Raw genomic sequence first — 26,356 nt, 5'->3', positions numbered from 1 at the left:
TCAGACGCTGGTTAGTTGCAGGAACAAAAATAAATGGTAACGCTTTCTTTTACAGTCCCCTAATTACCAGGTATTTACCTGGTAAATTCATGGTAACACCAAAGTGTTACTAGGTAATTACCAATGGTAATAAGAAAGTAAATACAGTGAAACTGTTGCCAAAATACTGGGCATTTACCTGGTAACTATATAGTTAATTATAGCGTGTTATTACTGCTGTTAATAAGAAGGTATGTACAGCTAAACTATGGCAAAACTATGGTAAATGTAAGTGTATTATTGGGTTATAAACTGGTAATAAGCAGGTACCTACAGTCCCCTAATTACTAGCTATTTACCCAAGGGGTAATCTAACAAACCTAACCCTAAAAATGTGTGTAATTACATGGAAACAAGCTTGGCTTTCTTTTACAGTACAGTTTTACTTTACTTACCGAGTACATTACCGTGCATTACCCAGTATTTTGGCAACGGTTTCACTGTATTTACTGATCTTATTACCCTTGGTAATTACCTAGCAACACTTTAGTGTTACCATGAATTTACCAGCTAAATACCAGGTAATTAGGGGACTGTAAAAGAAAGCGTTACCAAATAAATAAATCATGTAGTCACTGTACTGTGCTGTTTCTACTTTCTGGCATCTCTTTGACCAAACCTCACAGCTCAATAGAGAATAAAGTGGATTATTTAACAGTAGGTGCAGAGTAAAAACCTGTAGAGAACAGAATGAGAGCTGAATGGCATTTACTTCAGTCTTCGAGTGGCAAGACTCCTTGCAGGCAACAGAGTAAGGATTGGGTTGTATTTTTGGAAGGGTGTGTGTGTGTGTGTGTGTGTGTGTGTGTGTGTGTGTGTGTGTGTGTGTGTGTGTGTGTGTGTGTGTGTGTGTGTGTGTGTGTGTTCCTTGTTAGGTCTGTTAAAATAGTTCCAACTGCAGCCACTGTCAGGGGATAGCTGGGTGGCAGGCACAGGGGGAGAGAGAGGGGCTTTTCTCTGTGGCCACCTGGACAAGCCATGTAAGATCCCTGGCTTATGAAATACATTCACAAACAATTTGACTTAATAACCGATAACTGGCCGCCAAACTGTGCGTCAATTCATTTACCCCGTAGGAGGGCAATCTGTGGGAAAGATAATGAGAGGAACCGACGAAACCAAAGAGAGGACACTGGAGTGATTTGGATCAAAATCAAAGTTAGTGAGAAGAGTGAAGTGCGTCCTGGAGCCTCATGGACACGCTGAGAAACCCCACAATCCACCTCCTGCAGAAGAAACCCGCACATGTTGAGTACTGAGGTTCTCTCGAGTCGGTGTTGGTGTCAAGTGGAGGTGAGGTCAAACAGGTAACACTCTAAAAGCAGCTGTACTTTCTGACCGGTGCGTTATTTGGCCGCGGTGAGGCATGAGTGGAGGTCGCTTTGAGTTTGACGACGGTGGAGCTTACTGCGGAGGTTGGGAGGGGGGTAAAGCCCACGGCCATGGCATCTGCACCGGGCCCAAAGGCCAGGGTGAGTTCTCCGGCTCCTGGAACTACGGCTTCGAGGTGGTGGGAGTTTACACCTGGCCCAGTGGGAACACCTACGAGGGGTACTGGTCGCAGGGGAAGCGTCACGGTCTGGGAGTAGAAACCAAAGGACACTGGATTTACAGAGGGGAATGGACTCATGGCTTCAAAGGAAGATACGGCATCCGGATCAACGTGGGCAGTGGAGCGAAGTTTGAAGGAACTTGGAATAATGGGATCCAGGATGGATATGGAACAGAAACATACGCAGATGGAGGTGAGTGGTGACTGTGCGTAAAAGCAGTTACTGAGGTCTTTCATTCAACATATTGCGCATGTGTTTAAATGTAGAACCACATATACTTAAATGACCAAAAGCAAACAATCACCATCACTTATATGTTGCTAAGGTATTAAGTTATAACACCAATTTAGGGAGTTAAAACTACAATATCCATCGGTGGACAAATGGGGGGGGGGGGGATCCTTCTGATGTCTGTGAAACCAGAAGAAACTATCACTCTGCTGCTGTCAGTCAAGAGCTGCTCACAGCCTGTGAGAAATACAACCCCAAACAAGAATGTTTCCATTATTTAAACTGCACAAAATGGAAGAAATTATTCAGATCATTTACTCGTGTAAAGTTCAAATATATATAAATCATTAGACTTTGAATGCTGGAGTTTTTTTGTTGTTGTTGTCTTTTTTTAAAGTACTGTACAAAATCTAAATGTATGGAAGCAGCAAAAGAAAAAGAAAACCAGTATCCATCACCATGTTCCATCTAAATCATATATGATATCGTCAGAATTGGCCATAAAACTGAGATTATACTATACTGTGGCTTGTGAAGGTTAAGCTGTTTTTAACTACTTTCTATGTTGTTGTTTTTATCCATAAACATACACAAATTGATCAGACTTTCTATGTAAATGACAATTTCATGTTTTAAAATAAATCTAGATGAGGAAAAAAATCCAACATTCCCCCCTGGGGAAGTAGCAGTATGAAGTTACTCAAGTACATTCAAACTGAGTGAACCACACCTGGGTTTTAATCCCTGGATTAAAAGCTATGGAAGCTTCTGGTTGGTACCTGAGAGCCCTCAGATTCATCCATTTTAACACGGTGGGGGAAACTAAATATATTCCACAAGTGAAATTGATCGTGCCTATACAAGAGCAGTCATTTCCCTCCTCAACAGCTGACTCATCAGCCTGCAGTCCAGTCTGGTGGATGTGTGGTGGGGGATGTGATAGCACCAGATGTCAGGATTTAATAATAGCCCGCATGTCCAGTGCCCTCCTGGCCTCACGGGCTGAGGCCTAGCAGTCCCTATAATCCACACACATGTCAATTTTAGCATGAGTCCAAAAGCCAAGATGGCTTGTCAGCGAGGGCATTACTGACTGAGCCTTTTCACACTAAAGATACCCATGACATTCTGACGGGAATAAAAGTATGAGCAGTTTTTAATTGGGAACAAACTATTTTCACTCTGTAGATTGCACAAAAAATGTCATGCTATGGGCTCTGTGACACTGCAGAGCTAAATGCTAACAGACTCTAAAGGAAAGGAAAGGATCTTTATTGTCATTATACAACAGAAACTGCACAACAAAATGACAAGGTCAGGTGGAGGGTTGATCTGAGCCGCTGTGGGAAGAAACTGGAGAGGAGGGAGAACTTGCAAAGTCCATATGGCAAGGTCCCAGACTGGCAATCAAACCCAGCACCTTCTTGCTGTGAGGCAACAGTGCTAACTACTGAGCCACCATGCCAAAGTAAAGTATATTAAGTCCTTAGATCAAACTATTGAACACATTTTATTGTCATGTTGCCTAAAATAATAACATGAACGTCTGAGAAATCACCAAATACAGCATGGGGTCTTATCAAACACACTTAGTGCCCTGTATTTTCAGTAGAGATATTTCACTCAGTCATTGAAAAATGTTTTGCTGCTCGATCATCAGAGTCAGTCAGATTCCTCCTCTGGGAATCAGGAACATTACAAAGGCAACACACGCTATTTCAGTCTAGACAAGTAAGTCGTGGAATGAACAACAGACAGACTGACATTGACGGCAACACTAGCAACCTCTGATGTTTGGCCTGTGGCTTTTTTTAAAGGTACGTTCCAGGGTCAGTTCACTGGAGGGATGCGGCATGGCTACGGTGTTCGTCAGAGCGTCCCCTATGGCATGGCAGCAGTTGTCCGCTCCCCTCTGCGTACCTCCTTGACTTCCCTCCGCAGTGAACACAGCAATGGCACCGTCCTGCAGCAAGACATCCCCATCATCACCACCACCAATGCCTCGGGCGAGGAGACACCCGTCGCCACCCCTACTCAGCTGGGACCATCCCGCGGAGGCTTCGCCCTCACCCTGCAGGTGGATCCAGACGCGGTAAAACCCAAGAAGAGGGGCCTGTTCAGCAGGAGTGCTCTGCTGGGTAAGCTGAAGAAATCAGACTCGAGCACCTCACTGTCCAGCCAGAAGAGCAAGATCAGCTTCCTGAGGACAGAATCGGCTCTCAGCTCCAACGCCAGTGACACCAACTCCACCATCAGCGTGGACGAGAGCCTGGCTGGAGCCGAGGACTTTCCCGTGGAGGCCGACATCGACGCCACCACCACAGAGGTCTACCTGGGCGAGTGGAAGAACGACAAGCGCTCGGGATATGGAATAAGTGAAAGGTCAAGCGGGCTGAAGTACGAGGGCGAGTGGCTGAACAACCAGAGACACGGATACGGATGCACCACCTTCGCAGAGGGAGGCAAAGAGGAGGGCAAGTACATGAACAACATGCTGGTGAAGGCCATGAAGAAGAGGGTGATCCAGCTGAGGGGAACCAAGATCAAGCACAAGGTGGAGCGAGCAGTGGAGGGAGCTCAGAGGGCTGCAGCCATCGGCAAGCAGAAGGCAGAGATCGCAGCTTCCAGGTAAGAGGAGTCGAGAGGAGAGTTTGAGAGAAGTTTGATTTTGTTCCTCTGTGTTGAGAAAGATAAAGCGTCTCTTATTTTCCCACGATACAGTGCACGACGGCTCAGCTCAGCTTTTTGCTTTTCCATTAGGATAGGTACTTGGCACCTCGCGATTATTGTTAGTGACTGATCTGGTGAGGTTCCAAGCGAGCTGAGCCGATACTAAAATGTGACGTCGACAGACTGTCGGCCTCTGATTGGTCAAAGAGTGTCGTCACTGGAAGAGTCATGAGACCGACGTCCGTTCACAGGAATCAAACAGAGCAACTGTTGATGCAGTTAAAAAGACTTAAAAATCCTGAAAACATGCGTTAATCTCCAACATTTAGCAAGGACATTTGTAAAACCTCAATATTTAACAGAGGAGTCTGGTGTATTGCTGAAAGCCTGCGACCGTGAGCCCAATCACAACCCATTCAACCATATTTTAGTTCAGTCAGGCAGGAGGTACCGAACTCATCTTTTAAATTAACTGATTCTAATGATTCAGTGCATTGACAACAGTGTACTAGTTTGTGCGTGTTGCATTTAAAAGAACCCTGTCCACGTTGATGAGGTACCAATGTAATGGAAAAACAACGTGCCTGATACACAAACTGTGTAGAGTCAAGCTGTGACGAACTGTATCGTGGAAACGTGCCATTAGATTTTACAAAGGCTAAAGTCACAGGTTGGAGTGACATTGGCTGAACCACAGGAATTTAAAATCACACGCTGGAAATAATACAAGCTGCACCTCTGTTGCTAACTCTAACAAAGGCTGGACTGGAGTTTTAAAGCCGCACTGTGTTCAGCTGAAGCTGAGAGGCTGATTTCACCCTCACAGGTCTACTTGGTCCATGTCATGATGTGTCAGTTTACTGTACATCAGTGAACAGAAAACAGGACAACTCTAAGAAAGAAAACAATAACCAAAACTCAAAGCACCAATAACAGACAACAAAAGTAGGACAAGTGCACGTGAACTTCACTTTGTCTTTGACCGTACAAGGCGGTGGTGTTTTTGTCCACAGTCGCCTTCAGCGCTTGAAACAAGCGTTGTGTTTACAGCAGGGAGACGTGCGCTGATGGACTGCAGAGCCTCGGCCCAGCAGATCGAAATCTAAATATTGTGTTCTGAGGATAAGCAGTATATGCGAGTTATGGGCTGGTGTGCATCATATCAATGCTTTAAGTTCACCTACAGCATATCCACTGCAAAAGAGGCGCTAATGAAAGCAAGCAAACACTTAGTATAACTAAAACTAGTGAAGTACCCTGTTTTTTCCGATATTGCCTGTATTTCTTATCCGCTATGCCAAAGTCTGCACTGCACTGGTGCCCTTCGTGAGTCAGCTGCTAAGTTTAAAGTCTGTCGAGCAACTCACTGGACACATATTCAATTAAAAGGACATTTCATTCTTTAATTAATGATATTTCAGGAGAGATTTTTCTTGTAATTCTGTGTTTTTACATGGTCATATTGGTTCTTTTGCCGAAGTTGCCACGATGACAACTAAAAAAACCGGGCTGTTGTGAAGTGGCCCCCAAAAACATATACGATTTAAATCCATTATTGTATAACCAGTGGCGACATGTCACGTGACACATCTGTTCCTGGCAGTGGTTTCCCTCGGCTTATGATCCCCTGGCAACAGAGTTGAGAGTTAAAAATATGCGGGATGCCAGACCAGGCCTCTTCTCAAGTACAGTTAGTTCAACGTTCGCTGGCATTCAGACGCTCCGTGGACATTGTTCTGCTGCGTGGAGCTGGCAGACGGGCGTCTGGAGGAGGACCTGTGTGGCAGGACACGGTGTAAATGACGCACACATGCAGGGGATCTGTGGTCACAGAGGAGCCCTGACTAAATATGGACAGGCACACTCATGCTGTATCACAATCACAGGGGAATGTAACAGCTGATTACCCCCCCCTCCTCCTCCTCCCCTTGCTTTCAAACCTCCATCTTTCCTGCCTTGTCAAAAACACACCCCCAGCCTGTTTTCTTTACTCTGAATTGCACTGGCTCTTTCTTTGCTTCTTCTCACGGCTTTTATTTCACCAGTTGCAGAACAACACAAGCGTGTCCGAAGTAGCAAACGCCTCGAAAATAAAAACAACAGTCTGCCCCGCCGACTTCTTTCTGTTTCTGTCACCCACTGTGATCTTCAGCCCCTCTTTTTGACAGCAACGCTTTGAGATCACAACTCTCGGTCCATCTTGCGTCAGCAGCGGTGTCAAATGGTTCCAAGGATATAAATATGACACAGCTCATAAGCAAATGTTTGGGCATAAAGGGCTAGTGTATATATGCACCACACCTAGCTTTAGTTGTGCAGCTTGGGTTACATACTGTACTGCTGATACGAGCATTTTGTGCCGCTGAGCGATCAGCCAGTCGCAACACTAGTAAACAAAGTTCATTATGACTTCAGTGTGGGACTATGTGCCGCCTGTTTTAACTAACAAATTAAGTGTCTTATTTAATGGAAAATAACATGACATGTGTGACCATAATGTGTTTACCTGGATGTGTATTTGATTCTTTTTTTACACGTTTCACACTCTCACACACACACAAGTACCCTCGACGAAGATCCAGTGGCACATGCCAGAATGACATAGTATCTCTTGCCACGACAACGCCAGTGTGACAAGAAACAAGTGGTTACAAAACAACATTCCAGCCAAGCTCCCGTGAAAAGGAAGACTTCTATTGCAACGGGATTCGTGTTACATGACGATTTATATTATGCGATGTTGTATCTTTGGGTGTTAGAGACTCAGAGGCTCAGTCCCTTTCTGCAGCGGATCTCTCATGTGTCCTCATGAGTACAACAGACAACTCCTTAAAGGCAGCCCTTAAAGCACGAGGGTTATTTAGGTCACAGCGTCAAATGTCATGTTACAGAGAAACAGTGGGAAACCGACACTAACCTGGTTTCCGTTGAGATGAATCTCTCAGATTTGAGTAACATTTGTGAGAACTTACGACGATAGCGAGAACCTGTCGCTACACGGTGGCATTTTGTAGCTGCTTCCCTTCTGTTGTTGTAGTTTACTTCTTGCACTTGTGGAGCAATGTTGTGTTTTTCCGTCGTCAGCCTCGTCTTCGTCTCTCTTTGACACTCTGTCTTTCCTGTTTCATGTTTTTTATATGCAAATCAAAAATGTGCATTAAAAGCGCATTACAAAGGATCACTCTGGCAACTGCTTTAATTAAAGGTGCATTATGTAATAAATCTAAAGCAACTGGCCATAAAATCCTCCTAATATGTCACAGAGACTCGGGAATAATGTTCATATAACAAACTGAACTCACCAACAACAACAGTACAGACAAAATTTGCATTAAAAAAAAATATATTTTGCAGACTGCAAATCATGTTTATGTTTTGAAATCATGTTTTGGCATGTGGCGCCACCTACCGCCGTCGACCAATCATTGCAGTCAGTAGAGTCTCAGCTGCCGAGCAACCATGGGTTGCCAGTTACGTCAGAAAACTAAACATAAAAGACCTTGGTATTTTGAATTTCAATGTAGTAACTGTTTTTGGCCACATTCTTACATATGGCACCTTTAAGCCCTTTTGTTCTACTATAACATATATGTTCCTAATGTCTAAGACTAGAAGAACTATATGCAAATCCATGTTTTTTCTGGTAACAACTGATCACATCACTGCTTCTATGTAAAAGGTTGGATTAGTGGAAGTGCTAACACTTAGCTTTTCCTGGGCGTCACAATTGAAAGATACCAAGGACACACAGGTTAGAGTTGGTGTTGTGTTGTGGGTTTTGGTTTAACATTTAAAATGTATATGTAAAATGTGCAGCTATAGTTTAAAAGGGGTATAAAATAGTCTTATAGCTCTTTTCCTTTACAGCATAAATCAGAATAATCAGAATTGGCAGGCTGTAAATTAAAATTAAAATTGCGATGACACTGTCTGTACTATTATCAGTAAAGCCAATATTTCAAATGACATATCCCCCTTTAAACCTCCTTTCACACTAGATAGAAACCCGCTAATAGTAATGACTTTGATTCCTGGGTCAAATGTGCTGTATAGTCACAGTGATGATTTTCAGAAGGCGATAATACTGTAAGATATTTGTCATCGATGCAGAATGGAAGGGTTATGCTCGATGTGAACGCTCATTTACCCTCCAAGGCTTCTCACGTGGAGACTCTTACACTGAAGAAAGCATCGACCCATGAACGGGACATGGCAGATCTATTAGTATAGATTCAAGTTCAGCATATATGCACTCATTTTGGGTTATTGGTGACTTCTGACTAGAATTGCTGCTCACTGGATATTTTCTGAAAAACTCAAACCAGTCTGTCTGGCAGCGTGAACCATAACACGTTCATTTTAAATCACCTTTTTTCCCCCTTATCCTGACGCGTCGTCTTTTGCAGCTGCTGCTGCTGTTATGATTAATTATTGTTTCAGTCTAATTATGAATGCGTGAGTTTGAGAGAGCACAGGCATAGGCATTCTTAGAAGAGGAGGTGCTGACTGTGTGTAGACAGGTGGAACTCAACTGGGTCTAACTGAGAACCCCAGGAGCCTCTAATTGTCCCGGTGGGAAGCAACTTCACTGCTAAGTCTTCAAGTGGACCAGGAGGCTATTTTCAGCTCAGGGTAAAGTTACAGAATGTCAAGTATCCACAGAGTAATCACAATCAGTTATTCTTCCGGTTAAAGTGGAACGAAGAAGCGGCAGCCTTGAATTCTCTGGGTCTAGATAGCGGTGTTGGCGTGATAGTTCTGCTTTGATCAAGACTGAAATATTATAATAACTATTGGTTGAACCGGTGTGACCCTCAGAAACGACATTCATCACCCTCAAAAGGATGAGACCTATACTGATTGTGTTCATGGACTACATATTGAGTTCTTACCCTGGAGGAGGGCGACATCTTAGTGAAAGTATCAATAGCTATTGACTGGACTGCTGTGAAACGTGGCACTGATATCCCTGTACTTGTCTGGGTATTCTGGAGTGTAAGGAATAATGTTTGAAACCATAGACGTGGAGGAAAGTGGGTGGAAAGTAGCATCAAATATTTTCCTGAGGAGTTAATGGTTTTCAGTTGCTAATTAATTTAAGTTCTTCTTCAATAGAAACATGATGTCAAGTTTGTAAATGATGTAAAGTCAAGTCAATTTTATATATATATGTATATATATATGTATATATATACAGTATAGCCCAACAACACCAACTCAAGTTCCCTCAAAGGGCTTTACAGTCTCTACAGACAGTAACACCCTCTATCCTTAGACCCTCACGCTGAGTGACAAGAAACTCCACAAAAAGCCTCATACGGGGAACAAAATGTGAGAAACTACATGTTTTTAGAAGAAAATAGATGATAAAACATGACGTCTGTGTGGACACCAGTGTGATTGACAGCTAGTATCATCCAATAGGTGTCTGGTTGCAGGTGATGTGCGGTGATTAACATCCTAATTTCACACAAAACTGGCATGACGTCAGTCAATTTGAGGTTTCACGACTGGTCTGTGAGACTAACACTTTTAAAATCTGTTTCTGTTTCCATTCCATTTAAACTACTACCATTATACACCAATTCTATATTGGTTTCCCTAAAGATGAATTCCTCTTTTTGTACCAGTCATGCCATGTTTATAAGCCTACATGTGTTAATGTTGTATGTTCGTCAATGTTTGAAACTTAAACTTGAGACGTATATATTTAAAACTAAATCTGGATTTCTGAGGAATTTCACCAAAAGGAATCAAAAACTATTTGTGCAAAACGTTTCTATAGCAGCTGTATCTCTTGTTGTCAGGCTGATTCATGTACGATGATAGGACCTCAGTAACTTGCCAACAATCACACAACAGAAGAAAAAAAATCCTCCTCTCTTGTTTGCTAATAATACTAACTGACCACATGACCAGCAGACAGGCCTCCCTGGCCTTCAGGCTCTGTGCTCTGATATTTTTGTCAGAACTGTCTGAAGCCATCATTCAAAACCCTGCGTTAAATTGATTCGGAAAGGTCAGGAATAAGGACAAAGGGAATTAAAACAGTAATCAGGCTTATGATATAATGACATCATATTGTGTCTAACACATCGTGTAAAAGTACAAACATATTTTATGAGACCTCCCTCAGTTTTTCACTGAAAAAAACTGTTTTCCATTTTCAAAATTTGCCCTACTGTGATGCAAAACGCATCATTTGACTCACAGTAGGGCACATTTGGATAAGGGAAAACAGATTTTTTTTACAAGTCAGGGAAAAACTGAGGGAGGGAAATACATTTTCTAAAAAAATACTACTGCTATTCTCGCAATACAAAGCCACATTCAAATCGGTGAAGTATCCCTTTCAGCTTTTGTGAGTGTAATGTAATGTAGCGTACATGTACGATATTTAATGCTCAAATTAAAATGCCACCAATTTGGTTGTTGCAGTTGTGATGTTTCTCTTACTGTGTGTTTTGCGTGTCGTTCCTCTGCAGGACAACCCACGCAAAAGCCAAGTCAGACGCAGCTGAACAAGCAGCTCATGCCTCCAACAGTGAGTCCAGCATTGCCAGGCTGGTTGCCAAAGAGCTCTCGCCTTCTTTCTACCAGCCAGGTCAGTGGAAATCGGAACTTCAGACACTTCAAGTTAAAAGCATATATAGCAGTGCCTTTAAAGTATTCTCACAACTATGTGGTGATATGATTTTATATTCGCAGTTAAAAGATGTTTTGTTTTCAATGACATGAAAGAAAATAACATTTCTCACTTCATTTTCATATTGTGGATAACAATAGTACACAAATCAATAATTTGTTCCATGTTCAAACGCCCAACTTGTGCTTGTAGATAGTTAGAACACAGATTAGTTGCATGTGAAAGTCTAAAAAAAGGAACTTCTCACTGTGCTGAAGGGATCTTATCAGTTTCACATCAAGTCTGGCAACACACTTTCACACACCAGCACCGCAGCCCTTTTTTTTTTAGGGGAATCAGACACAGACACCGAAAATCATCCACTTTACACTCCTGCCCGGTCTCTGAGGTCAGCTGACCGTACAGATACCTACATATAGACAGAAGATTGCAGGGTGCCAGAGCTTTTGGAACAATCTTCCACAGCATGTTAGATACGCACGTAATTTATCTCTGATGTACGGCATCCTTTTGATTCAGCCGTTGTTGTTTTTAAAGTGCTTTATAAATAAAGTTGGATTGGATTGGATGCAGCTTTCTGAGTCTCTGACCACCTTATCTCTGACTGACGCTATAAAGAATACGCCCGGGCTTGAGTTCTGCTATGCATTCTTTACTGAACGATCTCTCACCAAGGAGATGGCAACATAAACGTTCATCAAGTGTCAGTATGTGCACCATTTGGTTTATTTTCACTGGAAAAAACAATGGTGCAGCCCTGAAATGTAAAATAAATAAAGAAAGAAAGAAACAGACTTTTCTTTACTCTTTGAAAACCAATGATTGAAGTAGGCCGTTGTGTCCAGAGTTATTTTAGTATAGATTAAATATGTAAATAAATAGATGTTTTGATTTTTGTTTCTCCTTTTACGGTAACATACAATATCTTTAACATGAACACATTTTTAAGTATTTAAGCAGAAGAAGCTCACTTTCATTTATAGCATTGGTGGTAACATCTTAAAATAGGAATAAACCAGACCTATAGTTCTAAAAAAAAAAAAAAATTATATTATAAAATATTTTTTTATTTTTAATAAGAATCTGTAATTTGCATGTTTTTGTTTTGTTTTCCTGTAGTATTTTACACATGTTCCCTCTTACATGCAGTGGCATTGAAATATGGAAAGTGTAATTATTCAAATATTTAGTCAGTAAATAATAGTCAGTGTAGTCAGTCTGCTTTGTTAGTTTGGGGATCATAGTTTCCTTTAAAAGGCCGCTTGTGGTTATTTTGCTATTCTAACTGATTGTTAGAGAGAGTTGACTGAACAGTCTTGTACTTGGAGAAGAACATTACTCTGAGAAAATATTGTGTTTTTACGGTTATTTTAAAAATGTTCACGAGATCACATACTCGACAACACAGTGGTTATTATTACTATTGATGAAAAGTAAATTGAAACTGTCTTACACACAGGTCCTGAGTATCTGAAGAAGAGGGTGTTGCAGGAGGCCATGGAGGGCGGTGAGAACATAGACACTGTCATGCACGAGCCACTGTTGGCTGAGGAGGAACCCCTGCCCACACCACCTGAAAGCCCACTCATGAATGAACTGGACAACCTCATGGTTGGCTCATCCCCGGGCCGCACCCCGTCCCCCAGCCCGGGCATCACCAGCAAGGAGGACCCGAAACTCCTTCGTCCCAGAAGCTGGAACGAGGACAAAACCAGTAAAGTTGGTGGCAGTAAGGGAAGCAGCAAACCCAACAGCAAACCCAGTAGTCGCCCCACCACTCCTTCAACCGCCATCTCTGCTTCCACCTCAGCTGCAGCCGAAGGAGGAGAGGCCCCCAGCAGTCGTGGCCCCTCTCGGTCCCCCAGCCGTCACAGCAACAAGAACGAGCAAGGCTCTGACCTGGAGATCAAGCCCCTTCAGAAGTTTGAATCCGAGTCAAAAGCTCCAGATGTCCCGCCCACTGCTGCTGCCCTTGTAAGGAATAGCCTCATCTCTCAAGATGAAGAAGAAGAAGAAGAAGAAGCAGCAGCACCGCACCCCTCGTCCAAAGTGCCCAAATTGCCAAATGCTGTCACCTCTGAGCCCAAAACCGCAGAGCTTAAGACTGAAAAAGCTCCATCAGTCCACGAACGTGTGCCCTACTTCTCTGAGAAACCAGCCGAGTCCAGGGAGGTGAGCAGGATGTACAGCAAAGCAGAGACAAAGCCATCACTGAAACGACAACCCAGTCCAGCTCCGGCCCCAAAACCTCCAGCCATTCTTGAACCTAAAACAGTACCAAAGCAAGTGGAAGCCAAAGCCATTGTTGCCAAATCAGCTCCAAAGCCCGAAGCTCGACTGAAGGCGCTTGTGTCGACTCAAAGTCGTGATGTGACCCCAGAGTCTTTTGAGCAGGAGGTAAGACGGTGGATATGTTTAATCCAATATGAAAAGTTTGTCTGACTGTTGTAATGGTAGCCTCTCAGTGGCTTTGTTTGGTTTATTTTGTTAAATAAACAATATTTATGTGTGTTAGAAACAATGAAATACCTTTAAAAATGAAATGCATACCTCAAAAACAAATACATATTCCTTAAATAGTGTACGTGTTGGCAATACTTTGACAAAATGCCAAACCTAAGATGTGGGAAACATGGAAAACGGAATCAGCATGCTAAATCTGGGAGCATGTTAGAGTTCTTATGTCATTGTTTAGCTCTAAGTCCCATTGTTTTAGCCAAAGCACTGGCCCACAGAGCTGCTGGCATGATGCACAGTCACAGTATGGTATTTAAAAAAAACACACACACACACACAGTCTCATCTGTGTGAAGCAATAGTGCAGTTAAATTTCTAAGCTGTCCTGTTGCATTGTGACATCATTTCACAAGTGGTGTAAAACTATAAAAGCGTATTACAGCTACACTAGAAAAAATTACATGACATTTGAGATTTGATTGGCACTGTGACAGTTTTTGCACCTGGAAATTCACAGACAGACCAGGTAGTGTCAATCACACTGGAGTCCACTCATATGTGTCTTGTTTTGTCATTTATTTTCCTGTAAAAACTACAAAACATGATTCCTCAGAAAATGATGTATCACTCCAGTTCAATACAACAGTCTTCTGTTCAAACACAGTTATTTTTGCAACCAGTGGAGTCGCCCCCTGGAGGCCAACTACGACTTCCCAACCCAACTTCTCTTTTCAAACATGAACTCTGTCATTCTTTGTCATTTTCGTTATAATATGAAATGCTGTGAAATCATTTATCATGTTATAATGTGCAACTTTTCACGTTATTATGTGATACTGATTCGTTTTTACTTTTTTGTGTGCTTTTCCTTGTCATCCCAGGGCCCAAACACCATCATGATCTGCATGGTCATCCTGCTCAACATCGGCCTGGCCATTCTCTTCGTACACATTTTGTCATGAGACCTTTTCTGTCACCTCAGGTAATCTACAGTTGCGTGGCGTTTCTGACCATCTGCTTAAGTCTCCGTATCAAAGACGAGTGTTGTTTTGCTACCAGGTCACCAGCAGCGTTGGAGAGGGATGGCGAGATGTTTCCCCTCCTCCACAGAGAGGACTACAGATTGAAAGAGGCCGCTAAGGGGGAGGAGCCAGACGGCGGTGGTTCACACAGGCAGCCCACAGCTCTTCTGAAGGTTTTTTGTTGGTGTGACTGTGTGAGGATCTGACTTCTCTCCGGTGGTTTCATAGGAACTGGTGGATGTTGAATTGACTGAGATGATTCAGTACATCTGGACGTGACATGTGTATGTTAAAGTGTGGAGGGAGGTGGAGCAAATGTCTTGGTGCTTGCACTTTTCTTTAAAAAGCTTTTCACTTCATCCTTACTTGGGCACCATAGACTGTGCGTGGTTGGCACACACTGGCTGCTGACTCTCAGCAGATCATTTTGTCTGTCACAACTCATTTGTACATTGTAGGCTGAAGGACATTTGATCAAAAGACTTAATATTCTCTCCACTGTGCCTTACGCTGCAGCAGACGTGAAGGAGCGGTGAGCGATAACTGTTAATATCATTGCTTTCATTATCTGCAATGTCCAAAGCTTGGGTATGTGTGTGTGTGTGCATGTGTATGTGTGTGTAATCAAAAGTTCTGTAACACTGTTGATTTCACCTTCTTGCTCTTGACTTGTCTTAAGAAAGACTCCAAAGCATCATGAGGTCGATGCATCCCCGCGAAATCTGTATGGAGTTCAACAATGTGAAATGTTGCGTTTCCACTGCATCACTCTGCTACTTTGGCTTTGGAGCTGATCGAGCTGAATTGAGAAGGGAAGAGGAAGCAACCGAGTCGCACTGCTTTTATGTATGAACTGGCGTTTGTCACGCACATCTGTTTAGCACCTAGGCGGTTGGAAATGAGAATTGCGTACGTTTTGTAATAGAATAAGCAAGCAGGACATGAAGGCAATCAAAGTACGTTGTAGTATGTTTACTCATAGTCATAAGTAGCAGCAGTAGTTCACATTGTCATGCGTGTGCAAGTATGGAAAATGCCTCCACTGCACTGTATTCAGGGCCTTGTGCTTCACAGCCAAACATTAGTTCAACTTTTGTATGCATGAGGGCACTTTGTGTGTGTATGGATCTCCGTTTTTGTACCGTTTCGATGTGCAAATCTTTTCAGCATTCAAAAACACGTTGTACTAGTACGCAGTTCTAAATGTATTTATTTCCCAAGAGTCCGTGAGAAATATTGAATGATTTTAACTATCTGTCTTATATTCAGAGAAGCATTCTCCAGATGTGCCGTTGGCTTTTAAGAAGAAAGGTTTTTAGCTTAATTCGTTTTGCCTTTGAGTTTGCTAATGAACACACAGACCACTGATTATGGATTGTTTTTATGCAATTAAAGGGAAATGCACAATCAAAAAATGCTGCACCTTTTTTTCCAATCTAATTTTAGTCTCATGAAAAAAAGAATATTGACCAAATTGTCAAATAAACACAATAATAAGTGCAGCTAGTGATCATACTGTAGAAGCCTTGTCCAGTTTATTGCATAAATCTAGATTAAAAAAATAAATATTTCTGAATTTGTGTCGACAAATCTGGCCAAGAGAACTACGATTAAATAAAAACCTTTAACATTTGAGTGGTTTTGTTTGTTTTTGGTGAATCACGGCGTCTTGTGTCAAGTTGTCGATCTAAATTTGTTTTATACACTGCTAAATTGGTCATTCATTTTCTAGAAGAAACCCAGTGTTGTAAGAGCAGTACCAAGTATTTTTAAACACCACCTGTCCGCCAGCAGGAGGCATCTCTCTCCCCTGGGCCAAGCCAGTGAATACCACTCCCTATTCCTGCTCTATATTAAACCGGGCCAGTGTCAAGTCTCGATTCTTCTCAGGCAGCTCTTTCAACGTACAAATCACACCTTAAATTAGCATAAATGAAATCTGATCATGCCACATTTAAAAATCGACACTGAAGTCGTTCAGCAGTGAACACAGGCTACCTGTGTTGTGCAACTGAAGCATGGTGTGGGTCCAATATCTGCTGAACAACACTGCCCCCAAGTGGCTAATCAATAAAGTAGCAGCATCAAGTGAGAATTGAATTTAGTTCACTCTCAAACATCCACCACCATCCTTCACATAACGGTTATGGGTGGGGCTGGCACCAAGCTCAGCTGACGGTGACGGCCTGGAGAGCTCACCAGTCCACCTCATGACTTAAATAAAGTTGAACCCCGGAAAAAATGACATATAATTCAACTTCAGCAATACTGTACTGCATTTAAGACAGGAAACGGGAGTGTGGCCGATTAACTTTATTTATTTTTTTGAGTACAGGGCTTGGATCAGTTTGATATATCTAAACAGTCCTCCACTTCATCAGAACATGTTTTAGCAACAAGCAGAGCACAGGTTCATGTAACATTTTTTTACTGATCAAACATTGGTAACAGCCATCTGTGTAGAACAATGAGAAAACCCATGTCTGACTAATATTCTTCCCCTTCCTCCTCATCATCCCCAACACTGTCGGTTCCCACCTCCTCATAATCTTTCTCCAGCGCTGCCATGTCCTCTCTGGCCTCAGAGAACTCTCCCTCCTCCATACCCTCACCTACATACCAGTGAACAAAGGCGCGCTTGGCGTACATCAGGTCAAACTTGTGGTCGAGACGTGCCCAGGCCTCAGCGATAGCAGTGGTGTTGCTCAGCATGCACACAGCTCTCTGGACCTTGGCCAGGTCTCCACCAGGAACCACAGTGGGCGGCTGGTAGTTGATGCCGACCTTGAAACCAGTGGGACACCAGTCCACGAACTGGATGGAGCGCTTGGTCTTGATGGTGGCGATGGCAGCGTTGACATCTTTGGGCACCACGTCACCACGATACAGCAGGCAGCAGGCCATGTACTTGCCGTGGCGAGGGTCACATTTCACCATCTGATTGGCTGGTTCGAAGCAGGCGTTTGTGATCTCAGACACTGTGAGCTGCTCATGGTAAGCCTTCTCAGCAGAGATGACAGGGGCGTAGGTGGCCAGAGGGAAGTGGATACGGGGATATGGCACCAAGTTGGTCTGGAACTCGGTCAGATCAACATTGAGGGCACCATCGAACCGGAGGGAGGCAGTGATGGAGGACACAATCTGACTGATCAGCCTGTTCAGGTTGGTGTAGGTGGGACGCTCGATGTCGAGGTTCCTGCGGCAGATATCATAGATGGCCTCATTATCTACCATGAAAGCACAGTCGGAGTGCTCCAGGGTGGTGTGGGTGGTCAGGATGGCGTTGTAGGGCTCCACCACAGCAGTGGAAACCTGGGGAGCTGGGTAGATGGAGAACTCCAGCTTGGACTTCTTGCCATAATCAACAGACAGACGTTCCATCAGCAGTGAGGTGAAGCCAGACCCGGTGCCACCACCAAAGCTGTGGAAAACCAGGAAGCCCTGCAGACCAGTGCACTGGTCAGACTGAGGAAAGAGAGGGAGAAAGGGATTAAACCATTATACAATTATTTTTAAAGAGGGGGCATTATGCAGAAATCTACATTATAGTCATTTTAATACTTATGTGGGACTCTGGAGGCCCTACGAGTAGAAAAGAAGTGTGAAAAAAGATGACTCACTCGTGTTTTTGTGGTCCACCTCAGTCTAAGTACAGGAGATAAAACACGCAATGTTGACCTCTGCCCTCATTGTGAGGTCACAATGATACATTCCTGGAATTGTTGTCTCGTGGAGCTCCGCTTTGTCCCTAAAAAACGCGAGATTGCAAGCGAGGGTAATGGTATCCGGAAGATCAGAAGTACGCAAAGAATTCTATTCTTGGCTGCACAGTGCAGCACAGAGTACTACACAAACTTCCAGCCTCAGAGGATTTACATGTCCAGTGGACACATGTTATATGACGGCAATGTGCTGCTAGAGTCGGCAAATGGTGGCTTTTCCAAATGCTAACAGCTGTTAGCTGCCGGAGCCTCAGTGACACCAACGTAGTTTCCCGTGTCTCATTTGAATTTTAAGAGACAGGCATTCAAAACAGACCGTTCTGAACAGGGCTGTTTTGACAGGGTGTATGAACTGCTGTGGTGCTTCATCCTTCACCGTATTTTGATCAAAGCATGTCACATACATGTTCATTAGGACACCAGGGAACTAGGTTAACTTAGAGAAATAGGGTATAATACATCTACTTTAATATTACGAAAATCAAATCCTGATATTAAGCTACCCACCAGTTTGCGGATCCTGTCCAGCACCAGGTCAATGACCTCCTTGCCAATAGTGTAGTGTCCACGGGCGTAGTTGTTGGCAGCATCCTCCTTCCCAGTGATCAGCTGCTCAGGGTGGAACAGCTGGCGGTAGGTACCACTGCGCACCTCATCTAAGAAAGAAAAAATATATATATGGTTTTAAAATAAAAAGGTTATTTAAATCGTCCTTGGACTTGCCTTAGGAAAATTACACTCACCAATGACAGTGGGCTCCAGGTCAACAAAAACAGCTCTGGGGACGTGCTTTCCAGCTCCAGTCTCACTGAAGAAGGTGTTGAAGGAGTCGTCTCCTCCTCCTCTGGTTTTGTCACTGGGCATCTGTCCATCAGGCTGGATCCCATGTTCCAGACAGTAAAGCTCCCAGCAGGCATTGCCAATCTGGACACCAGCCTGACCAACGTGGATGGAGATGCACTCACGCTGTAGGAGAGAAGAAAAAAAAAGATACATTTATGTGAAATTCTTCTGGGGGAGATTTTTTTTTTTTTTTTTTTTTTTAAATTAAATTGATTTATTTGTTTATTTTAAGAAAAGAAAATTCAAACCATCACTACCCGTTTGGATGTGTGCGGACTAAATGAGCATGTTTTTAGAGCAACGTAGTTAGCGCATAGTTTGAGAAGAAAGGGTCTTTTGTGAAGGACCAGACATGCATTCACCATGACACCATGATGACTCAGGTCACCTGATGGGTGTAGCACATTTATTCAAAGGGAAAAAAGAAAGGATTTCAAAGGAAAAATAATATATAACGGGAGTCTGATGATACAGATGTGCTTCTAGAAACGTTTTGATACCAAGCCTTTTCTCCAAATCTGACTTTGATAAGTACGGCTGTGATTTTGTCCAAAAATACCCCCCCCCCCCCCACGAAGAATAGATTCAATTTGCCTGCGGTCGTCGTTTGACAAAAGGCCATGTGTGGGTAATCCAAAACGGGCCCAACCCAAGTTTTCCCCCCTCTTCGACTTCCTATGCTTTGGTATTGAATTACCGTTATCAATCGATTCTGATGAGTCGTTACGCATGCGGTAAAAAAAAGCGAGGAATATTCCAGACTGAAAAACTAGTGCCCTTCGATAAGATAACTGGGTCAATGAGCAGACCGGCAAAGGGAGGAAAAGAGCAGCCGTGACTCCACTTGAATTTGGTCTGAGGCCTTACACTTTAATCCGCAGAGCAGTTTGAACGACATACAAGAAGAAATCCGCTAAACCGTCCGACATATTTACTTTTCTTTTGAATTCGAGCTAAAATGTCGACCACGATGGCGGGGCCGGGGGGGGTATCTTTTCCATTTCAACCCGCGAAAGTTCGCACTGTTGATGACATACGCTATTTCTAGGGAATAGTAACGTACAAATAAAGAAGAAAAACATTCTGTCATATCTTACCATGTTTTCTGAAGTTAGTTCGGCGGAAATGGAAGGACAAAGGCGAAGTTATCTCACAGTGACGACTATCAGAGTCTGCGTGCAAGACGTTACTGATCTCCTAATGATGGGCGGGGTCTTTTATACTCACTGTCCGGCAGGATGACGAGGGGGAAACCAGCTGCTGAATCTGATTGGGCAAAATGTGACACGTGACCCATTCCTATTGTTCCTATTGGTGTACAATGGAAATGCCGCCACCTCAACACGGAAGTGAGGAAACCTGAACCGGGATAACGTAATGGCAAGACATTTTAACATTTAATAGCTAGTCTGGATGTGTATTACACTTATACATAATTCAATTCCTTCCCCGAAATGAACATAAGATGGTAAATGACATTTTCCTTTCGACAGCTGTAGTTTAAAGCATCCACTACTTCATTCTTCTATAGGATAACCACATTAGCTTTTTCCATTCCCGAATATCGTTAATTCAGTTCACATGGTAACTGCAAGTAATGTATGACTAGCCATGATTCCACTCTGAGATTTTAAAAAGAGATTAACTTGTACAACAAGCACTGCTCTCGGTAGACCACACATAACCAGGCTACGCATGTGCAATATACTGTATATTTACGTAAGTGCAATATACAAATATAATTTCTCATGTTCAATCTTTTTTTATTTGTAAATATCTAGCCCATACAGTATATATTCTGGAAAACTGTCTATAATGTACATTCTACATTCTATTTTAACCTTTTTATATATAGTCTTAGTGTTAATATCTTTATATATTGTACTTTTTTTTAGTAATGTTTATTTTTATTTATTATCTTTATATTCACTTAGTCTTTGCTGCTGTAACAATTTAAATGTCCCCACTTGTGGACTAATAAAGGATAGCTTATGTTATCGCTTATCTTCTTAGGTCATAGTAGAATTAAATTGTAGGTATATCAAACTGGAATTATGGGAAGTCAATTTAGTTGCCATATATGTTTACCATTGAATATGTACTGACAAAATCAATGTTAAAAAATAAAATAAAAATTCTATTCTATGTGGTTTTCCTGTTATACTAGCGTTGGGAATCGGTGTAAAAATAATGTAAGTACAACCAGCAAAAGCTTTTTAGCTGAGTCATTTCTTCTTTTGGGGAGAACAATATTTGTTTCACAGTTGGGTAATTATGTCTTTGAAATGACTCAGCACAAATGTAATGATGATTTCGGTAGATACTTGAGTTTGTGATATCGGTATCGGACACAAAAAAGTGGTATCGTACCATTCTTTATTGGAACCTGTCACAATATCTGCCATGAAAGTGGGCACAGTTAAGGATGTATATCCATGGTCACAGTAGGAGAGCTGCAGGTGTAAATAATCATATTAATTACAGCTGATTTCCATGTACCTTCCTATAGTATTAGGGTGTACTGTCACACAGTGTCGACTGAACAGAGGCATTGTTAATGTTACCACCGACACCTGTGCTTTTCCTGCTAAAATATGCAAAAGTATCCATTCACGCTTGCCACGGGTGGATTTCAGCAACACTTTACAGGCATCTTACGGATAATTAAAGCAAAGTGGATGCACCTGCGTCACAACAAAAGGTCTGACAAAAATTTCCAGTTTTAATACATTTGCAAAAACTTCTAAAAGCATAGTTCACTTCAAATCTATGACATAACGAAGTGTACACACACATTTAATGTATCTGAAGCCTATGCAACCAACTATCCGATAGCTGGAGTACACTTAACAAAAGCAATGTTTTTCCTCGAAAAAAAACATAATAAGTTGACTCACATAATAATAGTAATGGATGTTAATATAAATGAATAGCTGTAACTGTTGAGAAAATGCCAGATGTCTTGTAATTATTCTGACAGTAGTCAAGCGAGCGATAAAAACATTTCCACTAGGTTGTTTATATTAATAGTGTACTTTTTAATTTAACATCTACATGACTCATCATCTAGGAAGACTAAAAAAGGCTCAAGGTGTCAACCTGTCTTACGACAAACCTTTACCACCACTAGGGGGCCCCATTTCCTGAGAATTTACTGGAGCTCATCCCAGTTGACAGGCGTGGTGGTGCACCCTGGACACTTCTCCTGTCCATCACAGAGATGCTTAGATCAGTTCATCATAAAATGTTGATTTTATGCAACTTCAAACATAATGGTTGCCTAACATCTCACTATTTTCTCCACAGTAATCTTTGATTTGTTCTATGTTTTATTATTAGTTAGTCTTAAATATTCTCACTAGAACTTGTGCATCTCGGCTAAACAGTAAAATTTTAATTGTAACATAATTTCCTACAACAGCTGGATTGGGAATGTTTAGAATCATGTGTTTTTCTACATGCTTAAAACTCAAAGTGCTAGTTTTATCACACAACATAGGCTGCATCTGCTTTTGATACAACTGTTTTTATGTTTCCTATTATTGCAAATGTAAACCCCATGACTATATATGTAGACTCTAATAGCATTTAGAACATAGTCATGGTAATTGGGATACCAACATGCAGTTTCTCCTAAATGTATGCATTGTGTATTTGCACATATTTCCTGACTGACAGATTATATAAATTGATATATTGCTGAGAAACATGTATATCCTGAGTGAATTTTGCCGACTCTTAATGGAAAATTAAGATTAAAAGGAATGACTTACATAATAGTAATTCAACTATTAGTCATAATATAATCTATTAAAATAATCTATTAGATAAACACACACCGGGTTAAATTAATAGAAGACAAAGAACTTCACATGTTCAAGAACTTTATTCAAACTGGCCTCAAGATGATTTCAGCAACCAAACTGGGAATAATATCACAATACACAAACAAAACAGAATCATTTCTGTTTGGAATGCTTTGAATAGATGAGCTCTTCTTATACCTCTGTGTCCCTTTAATATTCTTCTCCTTCCTCCTCTCCCTCACCCTCAATGGAGTCGACTCCCACCTCCTCATAATCTTTCTCCAGCGCTGCCATGTCCTCTCTGGCCTCAGAGAACTCTCCCTCCTCCATACCCTCACCTACATACCAGTGAACAAAGGCACGCTTGGCGTACATCAGGTCAAACTTGTGGTCGAGCCGAGCCCAGGCCTCAGCGATAGCAGTGGTGTTGCTCAGCATGCACACCGCTCTCTGGACCTTGGCCAGGTCTCCACCAGGAACCACAGTGGGCGGCTGGTAGTTGATGCCGACCTTGAAACCAGTGGGACACCAGTCCACGAACTGGATGGAGCGCTTGGTCTTGATGGTGGCGATGGCGGCGTTGACATCTTTGGGCACCACGTCACCACGATACAGCAGGCAGCAGGCCATGTACTTGCCGTGGCGAGGGTCACATTTCACCATCTGATTGGCTGGTTCGAAGCAGGCGTTTGTGATCTCAGACACTGAGAGCTGCTCATGGTACGCCTTCTCAGAAGAGATGACAGGGGCGTAGGTGGCCAGAGGGAAGTGGATACGGGGATATGGCACCAAGTTGGTCTGGAACTCGGTCAGATCAACATTGAGAGCACCATCGAATCGGAGGGAGGCAGTGATGGAGGACACAATCTGACCAATGAGCCTGTTCAAGTTGGTGTAGGAGGGACGATCGATGTCGAGGTTCCTGCGGCAGATATCATAGATGGCCTCATTATCCACCATGAAAGCACAGTCAGAGTGCTCCAGGGTGGTGTGGGTGGTCAGGATGGAGTTGTAGGGCTCCACCACAGCAGTGGACACCTGGGGAGCTGGGTAGATGGAGAACTCCAGCTTAGACTTCTTGCCATAATCAACAGACAAACGCTCCATCAGCAGGGAGGTGAAGCCAGAGCCGGTGCCACCACCAAAGCTGTGGAAAACCAGGAAGCCCTGCAGACCAGTGCACTGGTCAGACTGAGGACAGAGAGGGAGACAGGGATTCAAATATGAGATTATGACTGAAACATTTTGGGTAAAATTAAGAAAATGTACTACTTTTCATATCAATTTACCCACCAGTTTGCGGATCCTGTCCAGCACGATGTCAATGATCTCCTTGCCAATAGTGTAGTGTCCACGGGCGTAGTTGTTGGCAGCATCTTCCTTCCCAGTGATCAGCTGCTCAGGGTGGAACAGCTGGCGGTAGGTCCCACTGCGCACCTCATCTAGAGAGAGACAATACAGGTATTGCATGGTGGTCCACTCTCATTTTTATTAAAGAAATGTTCAATGTTGGTTTTCAACGACAGGTGCTGACACTCACCGATGACAGTGGGCTCCAGGTCGACAAAAACAGCTCTGGGGACGTGCTTTCCGGCTCCAGTCTCACTGAAGAAGGTGTTGTAGGAGTCGTCTCCTCCCCCAATGGTTTTGTCACTGGGCATCTGTCCATCGGGCTGGATCCCATGCTCCAGACAGTAAAGCTCCCAGCAGGCATTGCCGATCTGGACACCGGCCTGACCAACGTGGATGGAGATGCACTCACGCTGTGGAAAGAAAGAAAAGAAGAAAGAGGTTATCCAACTGTAGATTTTCATTCTTAACATTTTTAAATGGAGGAATGTATGGTCAAATAATAGATTTTAAGCAGTTATCAGTATTATTGGTTCTTCTGATTGATGCACTGTGTGGAAGTGTCACGTATTGTGAGGCTGTGGACAACAGTCAATGTCGATTCTAACCATGGTCCAACAGAACACTGCACCACAGCTGTGTTCATCACCATCATGAATTACTAATGCCTTGCTCAGAGCAGACACTGCATTTAATCCATTTCCTCTGCGGAGTGAGTGAGTTCCTCTGGGTGGAGAACACTAAGAGAGCTGGTGCTGATGATGCGCATCTTCGACAGTGGACTCTGAATGAACACGAACGCGTCAGTGTCGGGAGAAGCGATGCCAGTCTGCGACTGGGCAACAAAATACGTGATCGTCAGCATTTGGACCGGAGTTTGTCGATTCCGTCCATGCTGTGGTTCAGTGAAAGCCTCTTTTGTTCAATTTGCTCGTCCATTATTGTCCATTTAGTTCCCACGCACCAAACCTCACACCATAAGCACATAATAAACAATACATATCCATACATAGGCTATATACATCATATATTGGTGTAACACTTGTTATTAAAGATAAAATGTTGCGAAATTATAATTTATTTGTTAATTATTATCATAAAAAATTATTATCATACTTATCTATTAACGCTCTCCTTTCTCCTCATGCCAAACACATCCTTGAATGAAGTAACATTAAATATGTGTTTATCCAAGGTTTCAAATATTTTTTCTTACCATATTGTCGCGTTAAAGTCGCTGAAGAAGATTGGAGAAGATTCTTGACGGATCTTACGAGTCGACAGTTATGGGGTCGATGTAAGAGAAGATGGCGCACACGCCCAGAACACTTCTATTTATGCGTCTGGAGCCCCGGCGCCTGTTGTGCGGCTATTGGTCAAATCACTGTCAGTCTTACGCTTCAAAGTGTCTCTGATGTTTTTATTGGATGAGCAGGTATCCCCGCCACAAACACCGCCTCACAGACCCCACCCGATCCAGAACTCCTCCCGTTATTGTGCTGCAAGCAATGGCGCTCTTTCATTGTGACAGAAATGCTGCGTAATATCCATCATTTCTGATGGCGCACATTGGCCCAATCTGCCAAATATCACTCTATATATTCCTACACGCAATATATCCAAACACATGAAATAGCATTGTAATAAAAGTCAACTGAGGGAATAAAGCAGGTGCAATATGGAAACATCCATCCTGGACAAAAATGTTAACCCCACTATTGCCTTTAGCACCACAGAATAATTACACATCCCCCACATGGAGGGCAACCTTTTTCTTAAAAATAAAAAAAAAACTGACTTAAATATCTGTTCACATGGTAATATTTAGGTTCACGTGTGTTTGTTTAAATTGCTTCAAGGCAAGGGCCTTACGCTACAGAAGACACCATCTTTCTACAGCAGCCTGTACGGCCAAAACAACCACGGCGGGCATTTTGTGTCTTACTATACTCACATGATGACAAGACAGCATCCGTATAGTGACGCACTTGCAAAAGGGAGGATTGATTGGAAGAAC

The 26,356-nt window shown here is 42.7% G+C and overlaps 3 protein-coding genes across 3 annotated transcripts; 1 reads left to right on the top strand and 2 right to left on the bottom strand.

The window, feature by feature from the left end:
• The first annotated feature begins 953 nt into the window (after nt 1-953).
• jph2 (junctophilin 2) lies at nt 954-16,265 on the top strand. Its single transcript, XM_083894696.1, has 6 exons — nt 954-1,784; nt 3,641-4,451; nt 10,979-11,097; nt 12,599-13,536; nt 14,478-14,578; nt 14,656-16,265. The coding sequence occupies exons 1-5, from the start codon at nt 1,406-1,408 to the stop codon at nt 14,556-14,558; spliced, it is 2,328 nt and encodes a 775-aa protein (XP_083750822.1). The 5' UTR covers nt 954-1,405; the 3' UTR covers nt 14,559-14,578; nt 14,656-16,265.
• A 660-nt stretch (nt 16,266-16,925) lies between these two features.
• Nucleotides 16,926-20,393, bottom strand: LOC310931701 (tubulin alpha chain-like). Its single transcript, XM_083894932.1, has 4 exons — nt 20,281-20,393; nt 19,084-19,306; nt 18,848-18,996; nt 16,926-18,083 (listed from the first exon to the last, which is right to left on the bottom strand). Exons 1-4 carry the CDS (start codon nt 20,281-20,283, stop codon nt 17,106-17,108), a joined length of 1,353 nt encoding a protein of 450 aa, XP_083751058.1. The 5' UTR covers nt 20,284-20,393; the 3' UTR covers nt 16,926-17,105.
• A 2,806-nt stretch (nt 20,394-23,199) lies between these two features.
• Nucleotides 23,200-25,592, bottom strand: LOC310931620 (tubulin alpha chain-like; the record flags this gene model as incomplete). The annotated part of the gene is made up of 4 exons (XM_083894836.1): nt 25,556-25,592; nt 24,530-24,752; nt 24,283-24,431; nt 23,200-24,180 (listed from the first exon to the last, which is right to left on the bottom strand). Exons 1-4 carry the CDS (start codon nt 25,556-25,558, stop codon nt 23,200-23,202), a joined length of 1,356 nt encoding a protein of 451 aa, XP_083750962.1. The 5' UTR covers nt 25,559-25,592.
• Between the last annotated feature and the right edge of the window lie 764 nt (nt 25,593-26,356).

The sequence above is a fragment of the Microchirus variegatus genome, assembly GCF_963457635.1.
Source record: "Microchirus variegatus genome assembly, chromosome: 9".
NCBI classification, from domain to species: Eukaryota; Metazoa; Chordata; class Actinopteri; order Pleuronectiformes; family Soleidae; genus Microchirus; species Microchirus variegatus.
Note: the sequence above shows the minus strand (reverse complement) of the source record. Positions and strands in the feature narration are given on the sequence as shown.

Bases quoted from the DNA above. Each gene is read 5' to 3' on its own strand.
- jph2 (XM_083894696.1), top strand. From the start codon at position 1,406: ATGAGTGGAGGTCGCTTTGAGTTTGACGACGGTGGAGCTTACTGCGGA. The intron at 4,452-10,978 runs GTAAGAGGAGTC...GTTCCTCTGCAG, and splicing joins GCAGAGATCGCAGCTTCCAG to GACAACCCACGCAAAAGCCA. The intron at 13,537-14,477 runs GTAAGACGGTGG...TTGTCATCCCAG, and splicing joins CAGAGTCTTTTGAGCAGGAG to GGCCCAAACACCATCATGAT.
- LOC310931701 (XM_083894932.1), bottom strand. The intron at 18,997-19,083 runs GTGAGTGTAATT...TTTCTTTCTTAG, and splicing joins CCTGGAGCCCACTGTCATTG to ATGAGGTGCGCAGTGGTACC. The intron at 18,084-18,847 runs GTGGGTAGCTTA...CTCTTTCCTCAG, and splicing joins TGGACAGGATCCGCAAACTG to TCTGACCAGTGCACTGGTCT.